At 48.2% G+C, this 23,900-nt stretch overlaps 2 protein-coding genes across 3 annotated transcripts in view; both read left to right on the top strand.

Moving 5' to 3' along the window:
• Positions 1-7,162, top strand: part of ULK1 (unc-51 like autophagy activating kinase 1) — a gene marked incomplete at its 5' end in the record, with an annotated part of 80,857 nt that extends 73,695 nt beyond the window's left edge. For both annotated transcript variants that reach the window (XM_082007583.1, XM_082007582.1), the window contains 5 exons: positions 1,422-1,600; positions 1,735-1,853; positions 4,278-4,435; positions 4,618-4,753; positions 6,673-7,162. In XM_082007583.1, the coding sequence (XP_081863709.1) occupies positions 1,422-1,600; positions 1,735-1,853; positions 4,278-4,435; positions 4,618-4,753; positions 6,673-6,728 (648 nt within the window). In that variant the 3' untranslated portion in view covers positions 6,729-7,162. The remainder of the gene's footprint in view (positions 1-1,421; positions 1,601-1,734; positions 1,854-4,277; positions 4,436-4,617; positions 4,754-6,672) is intronic.
• Positions 7,163-16,241: 9,079 nt separating this feature from the next.
• Positions 16,242-22,717, top strand: PUS1 (pseudouridine synthase 1; the record flags this gene model as incomplete). The annotated part of the gene is made up of 6 exons (XM_082007640.1): positions 16,242-16,380; positions 16,732-16,956; positions 18,424-18,561; positions 19,215-19,317; positions 19,574-20,271; positions 22,667-22,717. Exons 1-6 carry the CDS (start codon positions 16,288-16,290, stop codon positions 22,715-22,717), a joined length of 1,308 nt encoding a protein of 435 aa, XP_081863766.1. The 5' UTR covers positions 16,242-16,287.
• Between the last annotated feature and the right edge of the window lie 1,183 nt (positions 22,718-23,900).

Below are 23,900 nucleotides of genomic sequence, written 5' to 3' on the forward strand. Positions count from 1 at the left end.
CCTGTTTATCTTGAGCAGAGCTGTTGTGTTCAGAGAGGTGATTCTTCCATCTTTTGAAAAAGTTTCTCTAGGTGCAGACAAGGCAAATTGAAGGCTAGGTTTTAGTTTGTTTTGCATTGCTTTAAAAACTGTGGAAGGAAAGACTCTTGCGGCGCTAAATGACGCGATGAATGCCAGCATAATTAATAGAAGCCAACTGTATAAGCAGAGAAGAAGGCCTGTGCATTAATTGGAGATACCAGGCTGAGGCTTGCAAGATCTCAGCAGTTTCCTGCTGTGCCACAAACTTCTTGTATGACTTAGAAATTACTTAATCTCCCAAGTTCCTCTTCTGCTTTTAAAGAAAATGGAGGAAGATGGAGATAACGCTTCCTTACCGTACTGGACTGTCGAGGTAACAAGGCAGTGGGAGGAGACATCAATGTTTCAGATAGTCAAAGCTGTCTTAGCAGCCAAGTGCCTGAGCCAGTGAATGAAAAACAAAAGCTTGCAGAACTTGAGTCTGGGTTTTTTTTCCAAATTCATGTAGGAAACATCCTTACCAGCCCCCTTTGAGAGAACTGAGCCACTGAATATTTGAAAACCAAGCAGGTTAGCCACCTCTCTGGAGAGAGAGTACAAACAATGGACTTGCGTCTGATCCAGACAGCAATTCATTTTCTAGGACCCACAAGCATTCAGTTTTTCCACAAATACTAACTTCCCAAAAATGTTTTCAGGGACTTAAGCAATGCAGCTTCCCAGAAATGGGATAATCCCCTTTGATCTGTAACAGCAGAGGCAAAACTGCTTTGAAATGAATGTAGCAGTTAGTGTGTGTGCCACTCACCAAGTGGCAAGGAGTTGCAGACAAAAGGCTGTCCTTGCTGTCCCTTCAGAGGACCTCACCCAGGACTCACTACACTGAACTTGGAGGATATAAAGACCAAGGGCCAGGCTGTAGGGTGGGACACACTGTGTTTGCAGTTTTCTCTGGCGTAGGAGGTTGTCACTCTCATGAAACCCTCACCCGCTTTCAGTTTTGTACCAGCATTGCTGTGGTGGGGACCAGAGCTGAGCCAGATGGTCTCTCCCCCTTCCTGGCTGACTTCTGAAGGAGTCTCTCAGAGCTGGGATGCCCCTTAGGAAGGGGGCATGTAATTTTTCGAGCAAATCTCATCAGCTTCTCCAGGGAGCCACCTGGAAATTTCTGGCCTGGGGCTGTTGCTTGCTGTTGTTACTGTGGAGGAGGAACTGGTGCAGTGTGTGAGCTGGGGGCTGAGTTTGGCTGTCCCTGCCCAAAGCAGAGGTGTAGGGGAGTTGGGGGCCTGAGTGTTATTTCTGTAAGCCGGGATGAGTCTCTGGCACAGCGGTAGGTGAGCAGCCCGCCCTGGCATGCCAGCTTTCCCTCTGTAACACCCACCTTGGTGTCCCTTCAACAGCAAGAGCACACCGACATCCTGCGCAGCCTCCGCTTCACGCTGGCCTTTGTCCACTATGTGATGGAAATCGCTGCCCTTAAAGGCAGCTCCAGTGAGATGAGCAGTTCAGTGACATCCGAGTACCAGCTCCAGGAGAGCGTGGTGGCCGACCAGATCAGCCTCCTCAGCCGGGAGTGGAGGTAAGGACCGGGGAGCCTCCCAGCTCCTAAGTCTTCTGTCGCTCTCGCCCCACCGATCCTTAAGTACCAGAAGTCCTTCGGGACACACCTCTCTCCCATCGATCTACTTGCATTGCGTTGTGCTTTCTTTGCAGCTATGCAGAGCAGCTCGTGTTGTATCTGAAAGTAGCGGAGCTTCTGTCCTCGGGGCTGCAGATGGCCATAGAGCAGATCAAAGCTGGCAAGCTGTGCCTCTCCTCCACCGTCAAGCAAGGTAAGGGGCTGCTGGGCACACAGCACAAAGGACTCGCCTGGAATGGGAGTGTTAAAAGTATCACAAAGGGTATGGAGGGGGTTGAGCGAGCGTGAACCCCCACCGGTATGTGCCATGGGGCTTATTTCTTATTGTCCCCTTGCGCAGCCGGGTCTTTTTTTATTCACACTGAGGGGAATGTTCCTCTCTTCACATTGACTTTAGGTCTCAAAACTCCTGCTCTTGCCCCTGTGAGAATCTTCAGCACTAATTAGTGAGAGGGGAATGTATCTTATCTGATTCCTTGTACAGCTTTATCTCAGGTGCTTATTTGTACATGATGTAAGTGCAACTTAATTACACAGTGCATGTCCTAGGAAATGCTTACTTGGCACCTGTCTTGACAGCGATTATTTTTCAAATGAAACAAAAACACAGGAAGTAAAATACTGGCAATGCCAGGGTCACTTCTTTGCTAGTGCTACAGTCTTGCATTTCCATCTGACTGGCTGGCTTGTGATGTGAGCTGGCTGTGATTCAGTGATTAGGATAAATAATTTTAAAACTGCCATTGTAATATTACTGAGGGAGCTTTTTGAAGCACTTGAAGTACTTGACCCATCAGCTGCCTTCCACAAGAGCTTAGGCTTTGAAAGTACTTGTGCTGCCTTGGGATGGGGTGTAAAAAAAAATGGAAGTTAAATACAGTGAGCACACATACATTGTAGCAGGCAGTATGGAGCAGGGTACATAGGTTTAGCTACACATATTCCACAAGTTCAGGCTAACAGGAAAGTTGTCGTAACCCAAATAAATTACTCCTTTTCAGGGCAGATTGCAACCTCTAGATTTGTAGTGTAATTTGCCCTTCAGTGTGTGGGAATTGGGCAAGGCTGTCTTGTCTTATTTCTCTCCCCCCAAAATCCTGCTCCCTGGAGATTTTCCAGGGCACAGTGAGGATAAAAGTGTTTTCAAGACACTTGTGTCCCAAGTAGATGGAAAAAGCAGGGAAGCACAACAAGACACTGCCCTGGAGTGTCCTTGGGTGCTGTGTGCCAGGCAGGGTCCCTACCCACAGACATCCTTTTTTTCCTGGTAATTTGGGCACAGCTTAGAGCTCTGTTTGAATTTCATGGAGGAGGATATTGCTATATTTGTGTGTTGTTTTGGTTTTTAAATAGTCTCTATTGACTCTCTTCTCATGGAGTTTTTCATTTCCCCCTCCTGATGTCACCCATGAGCTTCGGGGTTCCCATTCCCTCTGGGAATATGAGAGAGGGTGATCTGACAGTCTGACCCTGACTGTGCCTCGGTCCTTTTCTCTGATGATTAGTTACAGCAGCCTTTCTTCCTGGAGGCAGTCTCTTCTCTGGCTCTCTGCTCTCTTATCTCTGGCTGGGAAGGCTAGATTTAGCCGCAGGGCCTGGCTGTCACGTCAGGTTGCCCCTCTGCATGGTATCTGAGAGAGGCTGGTTCATGGTATGGGTTAATTTGCCTCCCCCAGGAGCAAATCATGCAGCATGGGTATTTCCAGAAATGTGCACGTAGCAGTTAATGCTCGTCAGATGTTGGTGGGAGTTTGTATTCGGTACTTTGGTAGATCATGCCATGCAGCTAGGGGGAGACTGTGGTGGGCTGACCCTGGCTGGACACCAGGTGCCCACCCAAGCTGCTCTGTCACTGCCCTGCTCAGTTGGACCGGGGGGAGAACATGTAACGAAAGGCTCACTGAGATCACTCAGCAGTCCCTGGAAACATTCAAGGTCGGGTTCGACAGGGCTCTGAGCAACCTGGTCTAGTTGAAGATGTCCCTGCTCATGTCAGGGCGTTTGGACTAGATGACCTTTAAAGGTCCTTTCCAACCCAAACTATTTTTGATTCCATGATTCTCTGTCCCATAACCTTCCTGTATGAGGTGCTGTGGTTCAGGAAAGGAGGTTGCCTTTCACAGGCATCAGTGTCTTTTCTTTCTGGGACAGCAGAGTCCCAAGAGAGAGTCCCTTGCTTACTCAGTGCTGCTTATCCACACTCAGCTCCAACAGCTACTACATGCAAGTCACGTACTTCTTCACGGCATATCACCACCCATCAAGTAGCAGAAGCTTTGTATCTGGCACGTCTGTTGCTTCTGGTGGTATGTGAGATGTCTTGCACGGTGCAGACTGCTCTCTGCCTTGTGGCAGCTGAAGGAAACAAAAATAGACCTGGCCTCAGGTGAACTAGGCGTATGTGTAGGTGTTGCCACGTGCAGGCTTATAACTGGTGAAGGTGACAGTGGGAAGGAAAAAGACCCTGTTGGTGCAGCAAGTACTTTCCTGCCAGGCTTTTGGCTTTAACATAACCCTGTTGTCTTGAAGGTACTCATTGGGGGTCCTGTGAATGGAGACTGAGAGGCACAGGGAGAACTGGAAGTAGCACCTAAAGCATTTCTTTCCTTTACTCTAGTTGTGAAGAAGCTGAATGAGCTTTATAAATCCAGTGTATCGTCCTGCCACTGCCTCAACATGAGACTCCAGAGGTTCTTCTTGGACAAACAGAAACTCATGGATCGGATCAACAGCATCACTGCAGAGAAGCTCATCTTCAGCTATGCTGTGCAAATGGTAATAACCGTACAGTGCCTGGGAACAGGGTTACCACAGAGCCAGTGTTTGGCGTTAACGGCTCCTGCTGGTGGCCTTAGCAGAGGCTGAGCGAGGGAGGTGTTCATGCAGCTGAGGGGCCATGCTGGGAAAGCTGTCTCTCGTCTGGAAATAACCCCTTGGCACGGGGTTTTTGCCTGCAGGTGCAGTCTGCAGCCCTGGATGAGATGTTCCACCACAGAGAGGACTGCGCACAGAGGTACCACAAGGCTCTGCTGCTGATGGAGGGGCTCCTGAACATCATCACTGAACAGGGGGACATAGAAAACATCAATAAATGTGAGTGACTTTTTTTTTTTCCCCACTAGAACATGTGTTTTTCTAGCTGCATGGATCAGAAATTTCAGTACCCAGTGCCTATTTTCCCTTTGGCTACATCTTGGTGGACATAGCAGAGGTCTCTTGGCTTGTTACAGCTCCTCACAGCCTGGCCTCTTCCTTTCCCAGTGGGAAAACCGTTAGAAATGCAGGTCCCTGTTCTGAGCCATATTTTGAGTGCTTCCCATGCAGAGTGATTGCCAGGGCTTTGTTGGAGCGTTTGATGTGTGAAAGAACTTGCTGAAGGAAGTGGTTTGGCAACAGCAGGGGCCTGGGTTTGGTCTCCAGCCAGAACCATCCCTCTGACTGCACAGAGCACTTGGGAACATGGAACTGCAGCGGCTGTCAGGCAGAGATGGTGGATCAGCACAGCCAGGGCTCCTTCCAGCACATCCTCTGAAACACAACTGCTCGCCTGTCTGGTTCCCCAGCCCCAGGCCTGGCTGAGAAGACAGCGGACACATATTTTTCTCATCAGCTAGAGCTTGCTGTAGCAGTGAAAGCTGAACTCTATAGCTACTTGCTATCATTTGGCTGCTTCTCCCAGGGACAGATGGACCCCTCTGTCTGCTGCTCCAAGCTGTCGCCTCTCTTGCTGCTCTCCCTTTGTTGTGAGGGGTGTTACTCTCTACTGCTGCAGGCTCCGCATCTAACACACATGGAGCAGAAAGGACTGACCTTGCTTGCTCTGAGTGCACTTCCCGTGCCCTTGTGGCTGGGGTTTGATCACCTCTGTCACCCCCCTCTACGGGAGGCGGGCAGAGGGGATGTGGGATAGCCATCAGCTGTTAGGGCAGCTTGCCTTGGCCTCGGTTCTGCTCCGTCACAGCTAAGCCAGCCCATCCGCGGCAGCCCCGACGGCTGAAGGGAAGGGGCACAGCTGGCAAACCATGCCAGTCCCCTCCGCCGGCTACTGACTGCGCTTCTTGGGCCGGTGCCCAGAGTGCTGCCAGGCTGCTCTAGTCCGTGCAGGCAGAGCTCTCGGGTAGGTAATGAGAGAAGAGATTTGAGGCTCACAGGCAATCAGTCAAGTAATTATCACCAACTTTCGCAGCTGACATGAGGCTCACTGAAGGAGAGCAAAGGGAGACTGGCAGGTTCTGTGTGGTACTGGAAGACTAAGTGAATAGGGAATACTAAGTAGTTCCTATTGTACCATTTCTTACCAAACCTAAATTGCGTCTTTTGTCCAGAGATGCACTTAATAGATTTAACAGATTTCTTTTCCCAGTTGATATCCTGATGCTCCCTGTTTTACCCTATGTTCCAGCTTCCTGATTGAGCTGTTCTCTAGTAGGCTGTAGTGGGTATGCATTTCATATTAGATCTCAGGTATATGATGACTTACTTCTGAAAAGTAGAATGATGAACCTAGAAATACAGCAAATCTTCCTGTGAGAGGAATGAATTCCACCAATCATTTAGTTTTTGAGAGAGTCTTAGGCTCAGGCGATGAGAATCCGGCACTGACGGTGCTGGGCTCAGTCTCTCTGTTGTAAGCCATGACAAATGGCAGTGGAGACCTTTGAGTCATCCTGCCTGCTGGCAAAAGCCGCTCCAATAACTAAAAGTGAATAAATCGTTCCCGGTGGACAGCGGTTCTTGATACCTCTGTCAGAACTGCTGCCTCCTGGATTTCATTGTTGGATTTCTGATTATTCAACCCTTCAACCTGTCCCTTCCCAGCATGGTGTTTGTGGTCAGGTCCTCACCTAGTCTAAATCGGTACCTGGTAAGGATTCTTGAAGGGCTGCTTAGATTTGCTGAAGTTCTGCCTTTTTTTTTTTTCTTCCTTCAATCTCCAGCATGTTTTGGTAGTCTTTATATTGCCAGGAAAATGCGAAGTTGATTTCTTTTGTTGTTGGTTTTTTCTCTCCCAGGTAAACTGTGCATTGAACGCAGGCTGTCAGCTCTGCTGTCGGGGTTCTGTGCCTGATTTCAGCGTTGTTGTTCTTCACGCATCTCGCCCCAGCTGATCACTTTGTTTCCAGCGGCCTGCTGCTGTGGTGGGAAACGATTCTGGCAGTAGGAGACCTGGAGGATGAACTGCTCAATGTTTTGTCTTCTGACGTTTTGGGAAGTTGTTCCACAGACTCGGATTCCTTTGTGGGGACGTGTGACTGCAGCAAGCACAAATACTTCCCTGCCCAAAGGCCTGGGTGAAGGCATAGCCAATGTGGAAAGGTTCCCTCGTTGGCAGGGGGGATGAAGGAGAGAGGTCTGCTTCTTCTCAGCACTTTGAAGGATAAGACTGCTGCCTATCCCTCTTGCTTAAGAACAGGGTATTCCAGTGCTCTGTCCATTGCAGGCAATGGATGTGCTGAAACTGCTGGCTTCAGTTAATGTTGGAGGGTGTCATTCAGAAATCAAGGCCAGTTTGTGTACTTTCCCCTACCCAGCTGACAGCCAGGCATCTTCCAGCTTCCCAGCAAGCCGAGGCTCCCCTCCTTTCTCCCCTTTGTCCCTTCTCATATGTGTTTATGCCTCGGAGTGCTCACTGAACGGCAGAGAGGAGGGAGTCAGCTCCCTTTTGCCTGAGTGTTGCCGAAGTGGCTCCCACCTCCACAGACTTACCACGCGAGGCAGAGGACGTGCTGCTGCGGGGGAGTTCGCAGCTCCCACGGCTGCCGCCTGGACTTGCCTCTCCGCCTGGATGGGCAAACGACACAGGGAAAGAGACTCTGCAGGGAACAGGAGGAGGACAGAAGGTGTAACGCTCCTGTGTTTGTAAGCCAAAATGAATCCGTTCCTCCCTTGGTCCCCAAGCTCAGCGGGATCAATGTGAAAGATTCCTGGCCTGTCAGTACATATCTACCAGGAGGAAGCACTGGCGCTGTCCTGCTTTCAGCTGTTGGCTCGATAACCCCTTTCCCGGAGCCCTCACCCACCCCAAACTGACAACACTAGCTTTGTGAATCAAAGGAGCACTTTACACACTATGGGAACTTTTAGAAGTTGACTTGGCATCACACAACAACCCAGGAACATCATGACTGTTAGGAATGCTGTTCTTTTTATTCCTTTCCTTGCTTCCTGGTTGTTTTATTGCACTACGTGTGTGCGTATATTAATATGTATTCCTAAGGGTGAATATATATTGATATATATATATATGGTTTGTGTGTAACTGTATGTATTTAACTGTACTGTATCTTGTGAGTGTGACGCAAAAAGCACTGCAGAGTCTGTGCTGTTCCTCCTCCACACCAGGTGAAGCTGACTTGCAGTCTGGCAGTACCAAGATTTGTTTTGTTTTGGGTTTTTTTATTTAAATGTTCTTTTAAGGACAGTCAGTATAAAGCTCCATGCTTTTTAAGAGCTCAAGAACAGGCGTTAAGATCCTACACACTTACAATTGGAAATGCATTTTTTAAGAAGTTTTATTTGCTGCTTCATTTTTTTTTTTATAAAGAAATCTTGTAGTGTTCAGTTTTATGTTCAGCATTTCTTTTAAGGAGACTCAGCAGCCAAATGAGACTGCGGATGCGAGTGGCTCGAGTTCTGGTTGAGGCTTCGGATGCTGTGAGCATGTGCGTGAGAGGATAGCTGGCTGCCTTTCTGTCTGTCTGCGTGCGCATGTATGTGTCTTAATTTATCAGAGTCGTGGCAGTATTTGTTAGCGCTGGGCAGAAAAGTATCTTTGAAAGCAACTCGAAACCTCAGGCTTTGTTTTTGGGGATCTAAAAATATTTTTGCACATGGTGGTTAAGTCCTCATTGCTTTTTTTCTCTCAATATTGGCACGTTCAAGTGATACTTTACAAGGGTTTCAGGAGCAACTTAATTGACTTTGGAGCTGGCATCATCTTTGGCAACATGGGTGTTTCTGATCACAGAGCGGAAATGCCAATGAAGAAATTTAAAAATATTTCCGATTGCCCCAAACAGGGAAGTTTAAGTGTAGCTTTCACAAATGCTTCAGTATCTGTTACATCGTACGTTCACAGCCTGCTGCTTCTCTGGCTGTTTGTGCTTGTGCCTGGGAAAAAAAGGAAAAAAGGAAAAAAAAGACAAGACAAACTAACCAAGCCACCCCCCCAGCCTGTGGCCAGAAATGCCGAGGAGACCCAGACTGCTTCCGAGAGGATCTTGCCAGTTCTGCAAGGGCTATGCTGCAGGTGGGAGCGGTGCACCGGCGGCAGCACGAAAGCGCTGAGCCAGGACTGACTCTGCAATACAGACACCTGCGACGTGGCCCCCGGCCACCCCCGGGGTGCACGGGCAGCCTCCGGCCGCGGGGCAGCACAGCCCGGGATCCGTGGCCGCGCCACAGGTGTCACGATCCGTGTGTGTGGCAAGCTCAGCACTAACCTTCCAGCTGTACTTAATTACTTGAATGTATCAAAATTGTCCACATTCAATGTATACAAGTATATATGGCTCCAAAAAATTGTGGTTTACAGACCTACAACCAATATATATGTATGTGTTTGTGTATATACATACAAGGATGTGTGTGTGTGTGTATGTATATAGATACACACACAAACACAAACGTGTATATATGTTTCCTCTCAATACTTGAAACTTAGCCACTGTGCTTGAATTACAAAAACATAAATAACCACATTTAAAAAAACCCCAAAAATAGGGGGGAGAGGGGGGAAGGAAAAAAAAAACCAAATCAGACCGGTGATTTATTTTGCCATCATTTTGGTGACTTTCTTTTTTATCTAACTGCATGTAGCGTGAAACCAACTTTTTTGGTTAAAAATATTTATTGCTTTGTAGACAATGTTATGAAAAAAAAAAAAAAGAAAAAAGGAAAAAAATAAAACGCCCCAAAACCGATCCCCCCCAACCATTGTTGAAGTTGCTAGTGTAGTCCACCCGCTATTGTCATGGCTTTGGTACTGTTGCAGCGTTTGTGTCTAGCGTCTTTAATAGATTTCAAGAAACCTCAGTCTAAGAAACACGTATCTTCAGGTTTGTGAGAGCGTATGATGATGTTCTTTATAAGGTAATGCTTGATACGATACTTTGTCAACATTTTTTATTTGTGTTTTGTGTGACCTTTTTTTGCGCTTTAAATTGTACAACACCAATTTAAGAAAATAAAATTGATTTGAAATTGTTAGTGGCCTGTTTTCCATACTTTGTAATTCCAGTTTAGCGCAGTCTCCGAGTAAGGTGTCTCGTGTTTGGTTCTACCAGGCTTTTCAGGTGAAAAAGCAGTTACCCCCTTTCCACAGAGGGTGAAGCTTGGAAACCAGAGAAGCTGCGTTGCCTAAAACCACAGACGATGCCTTTGAATTAGGAAAAGCTGAAGGCGGTTTCAGGGCGGGAGCTGCTGTCCTGGTTCATCTCTCCGTACTGCCTGGCTGTGCTGTCCTGCTGCTGTGGTCAGAAACTGTCACCAGCTGATGGCAGACCCCGTCCCCTCCTGCCGGGTGCCCCAGTCTCGCCGAAGCGCGCTGGCGCGGGGGGCGAGGGCCCTGCGGGAGGGTGAGTGTGGGTTGGTGGGGGAGGTTTTGTGACACCTGGTAGTTATGTGTTATTTTGAACTCTGGCGCTTTTTTTAATCAATAGCTGGGAAGCTTGCTGCTGTACGGGAGAGGTACAGCAAAGATGAAGTGCGAGTATAGTGGTAAGATTTGGGTATTTTTCATAAAGGGTAACTGTTTTCCTGCCGTGTCGGTACTCGTCGCCGTTTGTTGCTTGAGCAGTGGCACATGGCTTTGCTTTCTCTTGCCCACCTTGCTATGCAAAAAATCACTGAACAGGGCAAGAAGTGTAACGAGGATGCTGTGAGCATTGGTCCAGGCAAGACGGGTGGTTGCAGTCCCTGCTCTGTCTGGATCGGAAAACTCAAGGACGAAAAGCTCAGCTCTGCCTCTGGGACCTGAGAGAGATCCCGAGTGAATTAGTCTGGTCCTTCCACTCGTACAGAAACTTAAGCAACAGAGGTGTAAGCTTTCAGGAGCCAACACCATCATTCCACCAAATGTTTCCCAAAACTCTGCTTCCGGACCATGGGGGTTACTGTTGGCTGGAAGCATCGCGGGGAGAGTCAGTCCTGCCCACCAGCCCCTGTGTGACCCAGTTACTGGACTGTACTGCGTTTTTGTAAGAAAAGTTTCTATTTAAAAATCTTAATTTACTGTGAGCTGGAATTGTTTTTTCTTGCTCAGCCCTATTTATAACTTCTGTTTCCTGCCGCTGCCTTTCCCACCGCAGGGAACTGGACACCATGCGCTCGCTCCGTGAGAGCGGTCCTGCCTGGAAATGCCAGGCCCTGGGCGCTTACGCCGACTCGCGCAGGGAGAGTCGGTTCCTTTTCCCCACGGAGTTGCCCCACGCTGTTGGGGCCAACTCTGAGAAGCCGCACTTCAGCGTGGTGAAAACATCGTGGTGGGCCAGCCTGGGCAAGAGGCTACGGCAGGAAAGCTGGTGGGAGCTGAATCAGTATAAATGCTGGTGTTGCTTAAAGCGTGGCAGCTCAGCACACTTGGATCTTTGTTTCAGGGTGGGGTTGTAGGGGTTTTTGTTCATTTTTTTAATATGTAAAGCCCCCTTTTGTGGAAAACCTTTGTGTTTCTTCCCTTGTGGCATGGGATCGTGCTGAAGAATATATATACAAGCTTCTGGCACTGAGGCTAAAGGAGGGGGTTTCTTCTGAAGCTGCCATGAAGAAGTTTGAAGGTTCGCATGGAAAACCCATGGCCAAATGAAAGATGGACCGCTGTGTGTCACACGCCCGTGTGGGTAGAGAATGGTCTGCTGAATCCATGGGACCCTTTCATAGGCAGCAGAGCAAAGGGGGAAGTGCTGGCTGGGAAGACTTAAACAACAGAAATAGAGAGTCTCCTCTAAAAGCACTAAACCACGGGTCCCGAGCGGTTTAAAAGCACCAGTGAAAATTGCACAACTTTCTAGATGTTGACTGTGACGTTACGCCGCTGTTGATTCGAAGAGAAAACAAACTCGAGCAATTCTTCTAGGGCATTTGGCTTCATTCCCACATTTTATATTTAGTTGCTGGTAAGTACGTCAGAAAAAACGTGCTCATTCAACTCTGAAAGATCAGAGGTGATTTAGTGACATCAAGGAAGCAGAAATGGGCGGGGGTGTGTTGGACCAAGGCAATACAAAGACGAAGTATTACGCTTCCACTTACCAGCTCTTTTAAAGCTCTATTTCATGAGGAGTTAACTCCTTCTCTCCCGAGGGGGGCGAGCGGCCGTGGACGTTGTAGTGGCTGGAGGGGAAGGGCTGCGTGGCAGGGAGGCGATGCGCTACCACAGCTCTGCCGGGCAGGAGCTAATGCTCTCCAGACAAATCCTAGCGGCTGGATTTATTGGAATTTAATTACCATAAATGTAGTGCTGATGATGGGTGCCGTTCTCTGGATGAAGAATGACACATAGTGCGGGGATACAAACTTCCCTGGGACATTCCTGTTCTAAAAGCAGCATTTTTAGGGACAATAGAGTCAGAACCACACCCCCTGCTGGGAGCTGAAAACTGGCAGGGGATTTGGATGCTTTCAGAAAACACATTAAATAACATATTTCTAAGAATGGGCTTAAGCAAATGATGTCAAGCACAGGTTTCTGTCCTTACTGTGGACAAAGGGTAACTGAGTTTCCAAATGTTCGCCGTTGTCCTTCCTGAGGCCCAGGGGCTGCTACTGGAGACCCCTTGGAGCTGGACGCAGGCACCTCGCGCCTGGCTGTGTCCACGACGGGGCTCGTATCCAAAGCCCTGGTGCAAGAAGAGTCAGCTCCCAGAAAAGCCATTCCCGAGTCTGCTGCGCAGGAGGCAACGCGCTGCAGACCTACAGCACGCGGGGTTGTGGCTTCGGCTTCTTCTCAGCATCTGCTGTGCCTGAGTATCTGCTTACGCGGGCTGAGGGATCATTAATTCACCGTGGCGCAGAATTGCAAGTCTGCTAGGGTTCCTGCTGCAGGTAAGCCTGAAACACCGAAAAGTGAATTGTTACTAAACGTCTCGCAATCCAGATCTTGTTTTAGGCAGTTGAGTCACTTCCAAGTGAGGAGGGGCTGGCCTGCGTTACACCTGGAGCGGGAAAAACACTTGACTTGGTCTCAAACAGGAATATCCTCCACAGCTGAAAGACTTTCCAGTGCTCTCCCTGTGTCGTCTTCTGTGTCCTCGTTTCCAGCTGATGCCCTGACACACAGCTGCTGGGGAGCTGCAGACCAAGGTACTCCGTGTCCCTCGCAGTGCAGCAGGACTCCAGTTCCCAATGTAAATAGCCTTTGACTACCACGTTCGGGATCTCCTGAACTTCTAGTGCCATGCAGCACGGAATACTTGCCCAAATTGGAAAAAATTGCCTCCCCAAATTTGCTTTGGGCTTACTTTCCCACTGCTGCGGTGAAGATCTTTCCACTGCGGGCCTCAGGATACGCACTGACCCTCAGCGCCGACCGCGGTTCGAGGGGCCGGCAGGGCTGTGGGCTTTCATCCTCTGCTGGAGTCCGTTGCTACAGCTGATTGCTGGGAACGCTGCACTCCCCACCCCCAGACTCATTAAAGATCAGTTCTGCAGGTTTTTCCTTCCCTTTAACGGAAAACAATTTGAAGAAAATGTCCTTCGAAGCACCATGTTTCTTCAGAGCCTTTTTTTACTTTATTAAGAGAAGTTCTATTTCTCTGAAAATTTAAAGCAAATCCCCTTGAAATACATACATCCTTTTTCAAAGCAGGCCCTGGCGGGGGGAGATGAGAAAGTTGCTGGTGTCCCCTCGCCGCAGCAAAGCTGGAATAGGCTTCTCAGGGAGGGCAAGGCCAGCTGTGGCAGGGCTGAGCATCATCTGCGGCCGTGGGGCGCGCCCCAAAGTGTCCTCGGGGTGGGAAGAGTGGGTCCCCGGCCAGAGCAGTCAGGGGAGCCCTGGCAAGGAGGCGCGGGGGCGGCGAGCCGCAGCTGACCTTGCCGGGGGAGGCCGAGAGGAGGCGTCTCGGGGCAGGGAGCTACGGGCCCCCCACCCGCAGGCCGCATCCCTGGGCCGGGAGTGGGGCCGCAGTGAGCGGCGTGGTCCTGGGAGGGAGGGATGCAGCAAGGAATTGCCCCAGAAAAGCTTCAAAGGGCCCTCTGCAAGCGTTCCTACAAACCAGCTTTGAGCGAGGACCGATACCGATGTTGTTGCGAAAATGAAATGAATACGCCCCAAACCACAACCATGCTGAAGCCCGTTCCGGCGGCTGTTGTGCCCCCGCGCTGGCTACCTGTTTGATGAAGGTGTCATTGTCCACCAGTCCCCAGATGCATTTGTACCTAGAGAGTTTTTGCGAGGCTGATTTCACTGCCGAGTAAACCTGATGGCAGCACTCCCACTTTTATGGCCAAGCAGATGTACCATTCAATGTACTTTTAATTTTATCAGTCCTATTAAACACGTATGAAATGTTCTGCTCCTCACATAAACAGCAGGGAACTTTTGGGAATTGTTTGCACCGATTCAAATTTAATTCTGGGTATGCATGTGAGAGGAACAAAACCCTTTGTTAATTTAATTCTTGAACACGTTGGGTGCTCACTGTGCATTGGAAATCAAATCCACCCAAGTGCGCTGCCTTCGCAGACCCCACAGAGAGATCTGCAATTGGACCTTCTGCTCCACGCCAGGAACTGCAGCCGTGTCTCTGCTGCCTTTTCACTTGAGTTATGCACCCCTGAGGGTCTGCCTTCCCTGACAGCGGCAACTCTGGCAAGTCACTTTAATTTCTCCTTGCCTTCAGTAGCTACCTGTTTAAAGATAAAACAGGTAAATTAAAAGAAAAAGGCAGCACGTGCTGTGGCAGGTTGAGAGCAGAGCTTGTGCTGCCCGTTTTGAAGCTCCTTTGCTGCTCTTGGAATGGGTAAGGGGCTGAGATACTGATGCTTTTTCCCTCCTGGGATATCCATGCAAGTCTTCCTCCTGTCACACCCCCGTTTTTCCACATCAGCTGGGGCTTTCTTCCCTACCTCAAATATACCTGAAATGAGCCAAATTCAGAAATCACGGCAGGGAGGGAGGGAGAAGGAAGAGATGGTGGCAGGCAGACAGGCAGCATGATTGCATAAGCTTCACTTCCTAAGGAAATGAGGAAAAAAATATTCAGACGCTCTGGTCAAAGCGATAGAGAAGTTTGTATTGCCGTTGCCCTTGGCAGCAGTGCTGCAGTGTGACAGGAGATCTTTTATCACTTCTCTAAACAAAGTGCAGCTGGGACTGTGTGATAAATCTTCCCCTTGTCCCATGCCACTACTGAAATAACTCAGAAGTGTCGGTTCAAAAAAGGATGCGCTGCATTTCTTCCCCTTATTCGCAGAAATAACAAGCCTGCGTTTGATAATCTGGCCTGCTCGGAAACGTCACCCCTTCCATTTTCCATCTGAATGATTAACCGGAGCGCTCTTACAGCAACCCCGCAGCGTGCCAGGGAGCCTGCGTCCTCTCTGGGTGGCTCCGTCCCATGAAGCGCTGAAGCTTGTAGCGTAACACGACAACTTCCAGGTGCATTTGGGTTTTTGGGAGGTACATGCTGTTGTCCGATAAGGGTGCAATGAAGCGCATCACCGCAGATCAAAGTCGCTGCTGAAGCCGTGAGCACAAAGATTGCTTGAGAAAGCTGGCTGGAGGAAAAACCCGATGGGCAGATGGACCGTGGGTGCCTGCGCTCAATACTGGCTCAGGTCGAAGCTGCGGGGAAAGGGGTGACAGGGACCAACATCACACCCCTCTGGGAAGGGAAGGCTCGAGCTTTTAACGACAGCCCTGTGTTCCACGTGAACTATTTCCTCCCACTCGCCCTCGCCTGACCGTGACCACGGTGCTGCTGGCAGTGCTCGTTTCCCCGGGTGGGCTTGTAAGGGGAAGGCCTCGTTTACTTATCCCGCTGGTATTTACCACAGGAGCGCGTCGGTTCGTTGGATTGAACACCTTGGCGGGCTCTGTGCAGGCGCTGGCCCCGCAGCCCGCGCGGGGCAGCTGGGACGGCGCAGGGGATCGTCCCCGCAGCGGTTACTGCGCGCGGGAGGCGCCTGGGCCGCAGCGCTGGGAACGCCGGCGCGGAGCTCGGCTCACCCTGCCGCGGCTTTCCGCAACCGGGGGACGACTTGCCGCCCAGCCGGGTGCCCCGGGAAGGACCAGGCTTGCTGAAAGGAGCCAACAGGACCGCGCTGCTGACAGGGACGGTTTGGCGCTGCCGGTATACGAATGCCCGTTCGGACGCCCCAAAGCGGGACCCTTCGCCCGCACAGCGAGGCGCCGCACGGCAACCCCCAAGCTCGGCTCCCGCAGGCCCAGCGCAGCCGCCGGGCCCCGACCCCACCGCCCGGCCCGGCCGTGCCGCGCCCCTCAGCACCGCCCCGCCCCTCGCCGTGTCCCCGCGCGGCCGCCGTAGGGCGGCACGTGGCTCTGTCGCGCCGCGTCCGCGCGGTGGCGTTGCTCCGCAGCGCCCGCGTAAGTGGCGGCGGCGGCGGGAGGCCGGGGCCGAGGGGGGCGGCAGGGGACGGCGGCCTCTCCTGCCCGGCGGGGCCGCCCGTCGATGATGCTGCGGTGGGGACTGAGGGTTGCGAGCTGCTGCCTCTCCGCCCCGGGGAGCGCGGCGTGCGGCGGGCCCTGGCGCCGGCTGTGCAGCGTACGTACCCGGCGGCCCGCCGCGCCCTGCCGCTCGCATTGGGGAGGTGGGAGAGGCCAGGCAGGCCGCGGGGGAGCCGCCTCGGCTCGCCCCCTCCTCGCCCTGCCGGTCTTCCCAGCAGGCGCGGCGGGCGCAGGGCTGCCGTGTGGGCCCGGCCGTGCAGGCCGCGCTTCCCTTCTCGGTCAGGGAGCGGCCGCAGGCGCGGGGGAGATGACGCGGCTGGGGAGGGCGTAGGGGCGGGCGCCCTTCCTGCCTCCCCGTCGCCAAACCGACCGGGTGCCCCGCTGTGCCGCTCCAGGGGACGGGGCTGTGGCCGTTCGCCTCGGCCCACTGTTGTTCTGTCCCTTGCAGGCTCTCACGATGGCTGAGGGCTTGAGAGCTGCGGTTGCCAGCCAGACGAAGAGACTGAGCAGCAGCGGTGAGGTGGCTGAAAGGCTAGAAGAAAATGGACACCAAAATAAAAGGTTGAAGAGAGATGCAGATGAGGAAGGTGCGGAGGATCAGAATAAAAAGTCACCCAAAAGGAAGATTGTGTTGTTGATGGCATACTCAGGGAAAGGCTACCATGGGATGCAAGTATGTGGTTTGGCAAGGCAACGTGGCCTGCTTTTTGTTTGAAGTCTGTTGGCTTTATAACTGTAGTCATAATGACTGAGTAGGGAAGAGTTGCAGCTTGAAAAGCTGGGGTAGGAACAGTGCATGCCTGGATTCAAATGGCTTGGTAGTAACTTGAATAAAAAGAGTCAGCAGTACATCTCTGATATTTGGTGACTGTAACGAGTCTGCTTTTAATATAGAGCATCAGCAGAAGATTGTTCAAAAACTGCTGTAGATGAGGCTCTTGAGGCTGAAAGCACAGGCACTGCAGTTCTGTCAGAACCTGAAGCGCTGTCTAGTGATCCCCTTCTGACCAGCGCTGCAGCTTCTGCTTGAAGCTTTACATAGGTTTCTTCTAGACAACCTCAGGTTGTCTCATCACATGCAGATTCTGGAGAACTGAGCTGCATATTTGTATGAAACCAATTTGCATCTATGTTGCTGTCTTTTCTACTTTTAAAAAGACTATCTGTACTTGAAGATATTTTAAAATCTTCTTTTTCTGATGCACTCTGATGCACTACTGGCTTGTAGCAGTTTAGAAACGGGAAAACTGTTGCAAGACTTCTGTTTGCGTGTGAAGAAAAGGGATGTTGCTTTGTTATAGCATCAGCATTCGAGCAGTGCCCCAGCACCAGACCTGCCCGTGCAGGGATGGTCTTGTGGCACACGGTGTTGGCAGCAAGAGGGTAATTTTGCTCCATCTGCTGCTCCTCTCTGTGTACTGCAAGCTCCATAACACGATCTTGAGGCGTACTTTAAAAGCTCCATGGCATAAATGATAAAATTGCACACAGACAGGGAAGGGAGTCTTTCATGCTTACGCACAAAGCAGACTTGTTCAACAGCAGCAAACCTTATGCTTATGGGCACATCCATCTAAGTGCCTATTGGCTTTACTGCTCTCGTAATTGCATGGTATGTGTCGAGGGTGTGTGCTTCGCAGCCTGACACACGAGTGAGTTGTGCATTTTTGTTACAGTTCGTCTGTGAGTCGAGTGCAGAAGTCACTGGAGAGAACAACAGTCTGTGTTATACAACAGCTAAGGCAACCTGAGCAAAAGAACCCAATGTAATTTCTAGAAGCAGAACTTGCAGAGGCTAGGCTTGGAGCAGCAGCTGTTAACTTGCAGGCACTGGAACAGTATTGCATTGGTGCCAGTTTCATGCAGTTGAATGAATCATCAAAAAAGCCTCCATTGCAGAAGTATTGCACAGTGAAATTAGAAATGATCCTTTACTTGCAATAATAGTAACAGGTAAATCAAAATGTTTTATTAACGCTCTCTGGTATAGTTAGTTTTGTCAGAGAATGGCAGCTCTTCTAAGGCTGCGAAGGGAAGAATTTTAAAGAATTTCATAACAAAATTTTTCAGGTATGATCTTCCATTATGCAATTATTACCATTTGTTCCATTTCTTATTTTTGCTATCTATCCTCTTGTAGAGAAACACAGGATCGTCACAGTTCAAGACAATTGAAGATGACTTGGTATCTGCCCTTGTTCAGTCAGGCTGCATCCCAGAAAACCATGGGGAAGATATGAAGAAAATGTCTTTTCAGCGGTGTGCTCGAACAGATAAGGTAAGTTGGTGAGGGCCTGTGCTCTCATAACTGTGGTGTACCCCTGCCACCGCTACTGGGATTGACTGGCAGAGCATTGCCCAGAGTGAGATCCGATAGCAAATACTGTAGGCAGTGAACATTGTTTGAAACTTCTCCCTTCATCCACACTAAACTTAAGCACAAGCAAATATTTAGAAAGCGCAGGATGTTGATTAGATGGTGTTTGTAAAGTGGTGCTTCATACCTAAACTTTTGTCTGTTTGCATTTCTGTCACATTCATCTGCTTCGGCCTCACAGCCTGCTGCTGCTCCTCGTTGTTGTTGCTGCCTGGTTGCTGTGGAGCTTGAGAGTTTAGCTGCATCTCAGTTGTTTTTAAGCCTGCCACAGCAGGCTAATAGCAGTCCAATACAGTGAGACGTCATGGAAGGGAGTGCAATGTTCTGCTATCTAAGATTGCTAAGGTGCTGTAGCTATACAGCACCAGTAGGTCTTCCAGGAGTACTCCTGACTTGGATTTCTGCCTGTGGCCTTGCCTTTGCCTCGCTTCAGCCTGAAATGACCAGTGAGAAAAAGGAATAAATTTGTTCTTCAGCTATTTCAATTCTGCAAGTGCTAACTCAGAGCTTCCAAGATACATAATTATGTGTGTGTGTGTTTATGGTTTTCATAGGGTGTGTCTGCAGCTGGCCAGATTGTCTCACTAAAGGTCAGGCTAATAGATGACATCTTAGAAAAGATCAATAACCATCTTCCTTCTCACATCAGAATTCTGGGTAAGGATAATGGAATGGGCAGAGAAAATGTTTTCAAAGAGGAGCTTTCTCACGTAGAAGGTCTCTCTCTTACCATTATAATTTTACTCATAAGTGGTTTAGTTTTAACATGAATCCATATGTTTCCGTTAGTTTGAGATTATAAAATAAATCTGTCATTCGACTGTATCTTAAAAATATGGTTGTTGGTGGGAGCGAGATCACAGTCAGGTTGTAACCTACTGATTCAAAACCCTAATGTCACTTTTAAAACAAGGTCTGAAGAGAGTCACTGGGGGATTCAACTCCAAGAACAAATGTGATGCCAGGACCTACTCTTACATGCTGCCAACATTTGCCTTTGCCCATAAAGACCATGCTGTGCAAGAAGAGGTTTATCGACTGGACAGAGACACCCTCGAAAAAGTCAATAAACTGCTTGGGTGCTATAAAGGAACACACAACTTCCACAACTTCACATCTCAGAAGGGACCCAGGGACCCCAGTGCCAAGCGGTACATAATGGAGATGTACTGTGGAGAGCCGTTCCTGAGGGAAAACATAGAATTTGCCGTGATCAAAGTGAAAGGTCAGAGTTTCATGATGCACCAAATAAGGAAGATGATTGGGCTGGTGATAGCTATTGTGAAAGGTTATGCTGCTGAGTCTATCATAGAGCGCAGCTGGGGAGAGGAGAAAGTAGATGTCCCCAAAGCCCCAGGACTTGGGCTGGTCTTGGAAAGAGTACACTTTGAAAAATACAACAGACGTTTTGGAAATGATGGGCTGCATGAGCCGCTGGAGTGGACAGAGGAGGAGGAGAAGATTGCTGTTTTCAAAGAGCAATATATCTATCCTACCATTATCAACACAGAAAGGGAGGAGAAATCCATGGTGAACTGGCTAAATACCCTCTCCATTCATGACTTCGAATCTTCTGCTGTTGGGATGCAAGCTAACAACAAAAATTCAAAGGTAATCATTGAAGCCATTATTTTATCAAATGGAAGCTGTCAAGTTGAGTAACATTTTTGTTGTCCATCAATATGTCATGGAAGATGACAGTCATCTGGAATATGAAATGTGTATTATCTTTTCAGTCTTTGTGCCCTTGATAGTGGAACAAACTATACAAAGTGTTATTTTTGTGGGGTTTTGCATGGGGCTGTTGAGGGAGGGAGGAAGGAAGGAAGGAAGGAATGCTTTAAAGCACAGGTCAAGTTGCAGAATCATAAATTGGCAACAGACATTATGGACACGCTACCAGCCTTTGCTATTTGTGAAGCTGTTCAAGAGACTAGTTTTCAGGTTGACAAATACCTTTAAATACCTGCTGGATTTTTGTATTCTCTGATTTTGGGCAAATTCTCACTTTTGTGTAATGCCCTGTTCACTAGATAGGGTTTGGAATCGGGGAAATTTAGGACCAGCTTTTTTAAGTAAATCTGCCATGAGCTCAAAATGGGTCATCAGAACGGCTCCTACTGAGTAAAATGGGATATTGCGGAATCCAATTTCTGACAACAGGAACTGCTGTCAGCTGTAAGTTGCAGTAAAACAAAGGTGTAGAATACATTTTTAACCAAAAGAAAATTACACTTTAAGCTAAAGAGTGGTTTTTCTGTTTGAGGTGTAGAATAGGCTCACAAGAAAAGAGGGGGAAGATGCTTAGGGCATGCTAGAAGTAGGTTGGAAACCACATGAGGAATGTTGAGCCAAACTGCACAAAGTATTTCTTTAAATTGACAGCCACTGGACTGACTGAAAATACAACAGTGCTTAATTGGGCAAATCCCTGATTAACCCAATATAACTTTGAAGCAAGCCCTGCTTGAGTCGGGAGTTGGAGTCAATGACCTGAAGAAACCTTACAGTTCTGTATGTAATTGAAATTTTCTTGGTCAGAGGGCTGGCAAATCCTTGAAGGACAGATGATGGGCAGGGCTAAAACTTCTGTGTAGTGCAACTCAGAAGAAAAGAATGGCCTTTTTTCACTTAATGAAATCTTCAGAAATTAGCTTTATTTTGTGTAGATAATGATCCTGCTCTGAAGAATGTTAGGTTTAATCCTGTCTCTGCCATTTGAGGAGGAGCTTCAACATGCAAAATTTACAGCCTCTTTGAACAGTACAAGCAAGATACCAGAAATTTCTCAGGGTTATTTTTGGACTTGTCGTAATTGTTTTTCTGAAGTATAGTGCTGTATGAGGACATTTCTGACAGGAGGCTATGACAAATGCCGCATTAGTTTGGTTAAATGGGACTCAAAGAGCCCATGTGGTGCAGAGAGTCCTTACCTGGCTCAGGGTCTTGATGATAATGTTGACAAGACTTACTGCTGACGGGTTCAAAATCACTGATGTATTGCTAGCGGGAGGCGGGTCTGCTGGCTTTAGATAAACTCAAGCAAATACAGTTTTGGCATCATAGTTAGCACAAGCTGTCTGGAGAAGGATAAATAAGGGATGATATGACAGACTCCTTTGAGATTTTGCAGGCTGTTTGTACTTCAGTGAGCTGTGCTTGCTGTTACGAAGGCAACTGTCTAAGTCTCTCAGAATTTGTTTTGAAGTAGGATGTTAAATTGTCAATGTTAAATTCATGGGGTTTGGGGGTTTATATGTTTTCAGCAAGTGGTGAGGGAAAAAAGGAGTAACTACAGGCATGGTGATATGTTAACCTTTCTTTATAAAATCCTTTGATGCCAATCATGTCAGTCAAAATACTTGCTTCAGAAAACTGTGTAAACCCCCCCCCCCAATTATTGCACCATATTGACTTACTCCTGAAGGAGTGACTCCCAGTTACAAACTCAGACTTCAGTTTCCTTCTAAGCTGCTGACATTTGTAGTATTTCCCTAATACTACTCTCTACAACTGCCTTCATTTTTAAACAAGTATTGGTGAGCCCTTGCATATGTCCAGTACAGTTTGGACATAAATTCTGTGCAGCAAACAACAAAATTCTCAAATCTGGCTTTAGACGATGTAACAAACTTTTGAGGGACTTGCACAAGAAAAGCACTTGTTAACTTCTCAGCTGCGTTTATTTTAAATGTCAGCATTTCACACTATTACCCCACTTTTAAGTTTCCCACATACTGCAGGTTGTCATCATGCAGTTGTAAGTATAAATGAGAAGACATTTCTTCTGCTGCTGAATGTCATCCAATGTACCATTTTTTTGCTACATGAAGCGTGATTTACCATCACAGAAGTTTGTTACAATAGATGGGTCTAAGACATGAAGTTGGGATCTAGCACCATTTTCTTACACTTTTGGACAAGTTTAAAGTCAATGTCTTTGATTTAGGTCAGTCTCTAGATGTAAATGAAATACTGACAAACCATTTTCCATTTTACTTTACAGAACAGCAGCGATCTCGAAGGCAGTGATGGTTGTGATGATGATTCGGACTGAGCCAGTTAAGTGGCTGGACGTGGGACCCTTGCCGCTTGCAATTCCTTTTGTCTACAAAAAAGTGGCCTTTCTAAATCCAAGAATCCAGTAAAGTAGGGATTTGTGTGCTTGCAGAACAAGAACCAGATGCCCAGGAGAAACTGGGTGGGGAAGACAGTGCAGTAGAAGAAGTAAAAGAGGCTTTTTATACCACTGACTGCTTCACCTGACTGATATACTTGAAAATAGTGTAACAAGAAAGAAGCTTTCTAGAAGAATCTTGTAACGCAGGATATCTTAATTGCCATTTGAATAATGTTTTTATTATATGTTTACCTGGAAAACAGTATTTTAAATATGTATAATCTCTACATAAAGATGGGGCAAATCATTTTAATAGACTCTTTTTATTATTATTATGAAGTTATGACTCCATGAACTTCTGATTTTTTTCGTTATTATTTTCTTCACCTTTACTTAACCTGATCTCGAAACACCATTAAGCTTTTATTTTCCATGTCATCCGTGACTTTCCTGTGGAATAACATGCATGAGTTAGGAACTTGTTATCATGCTGACTGCTGTGAATTCTTTTGGTAGTGAAACAAATTTTCTGTGTCTTTTAAAGCTTTGCAAATCTGAAGGAAATTATTCCTTACTCAGTGAGAGGTCTTAGTTTTGGAACATGGACTGAACGATGTATTTCAAGATGAGACCTTTTCTTTGGGAGATGTCATCCTCCCAGCATTGCCTGCCTGCTTCAGCAGACCCGAGAACAGATCTGCAGCTACATGTGTAATTGGGCCTCTGCTACCTGAGGTGTTGTTTCAAAGACCTGTAGTTGAGACATGAGGAGAAGATGTAAATTAATTGTTAGGACTGCAATTCAAAGTGTGCAGCCATGGACGTTCTAGCATTGCCTGTGGTGGATCACTAAGTGTGTTGCTCCTGGTTTAGTATTTCTGGTTTTAGTGGAAACTATCTAGCTGTCTGCTAGATTCGGGGTTGAATGAATTTAGCATGCATGAAAGGAACGGTGCTGACTGCCTCTGGGCTTTAATCAAGTCTGCCTTCACTTTGTGTGTATGAACTCTTAATTCCCATCAGGCTGCTCAGAACAGAGGAATGTATGCAATGATACTGGAAGCACATGTCTGAGGACTGTCTTCCCTTGGGAATTGATTTTGATTTTCTGTGTTTTGGG

This window comes from Phaethon aethereus (assembly GCF_964289735.1).
Source record: "Phaethon aethereus genome assembly, chromosome: 17".
In the NCBI taxonomy this organism is placed as follows: Eukaryota; Metazoa; Chordata; class Aves; order Phaethontiformes; family Phaethontidae; genus Phaethon; species Phaethon aethereus.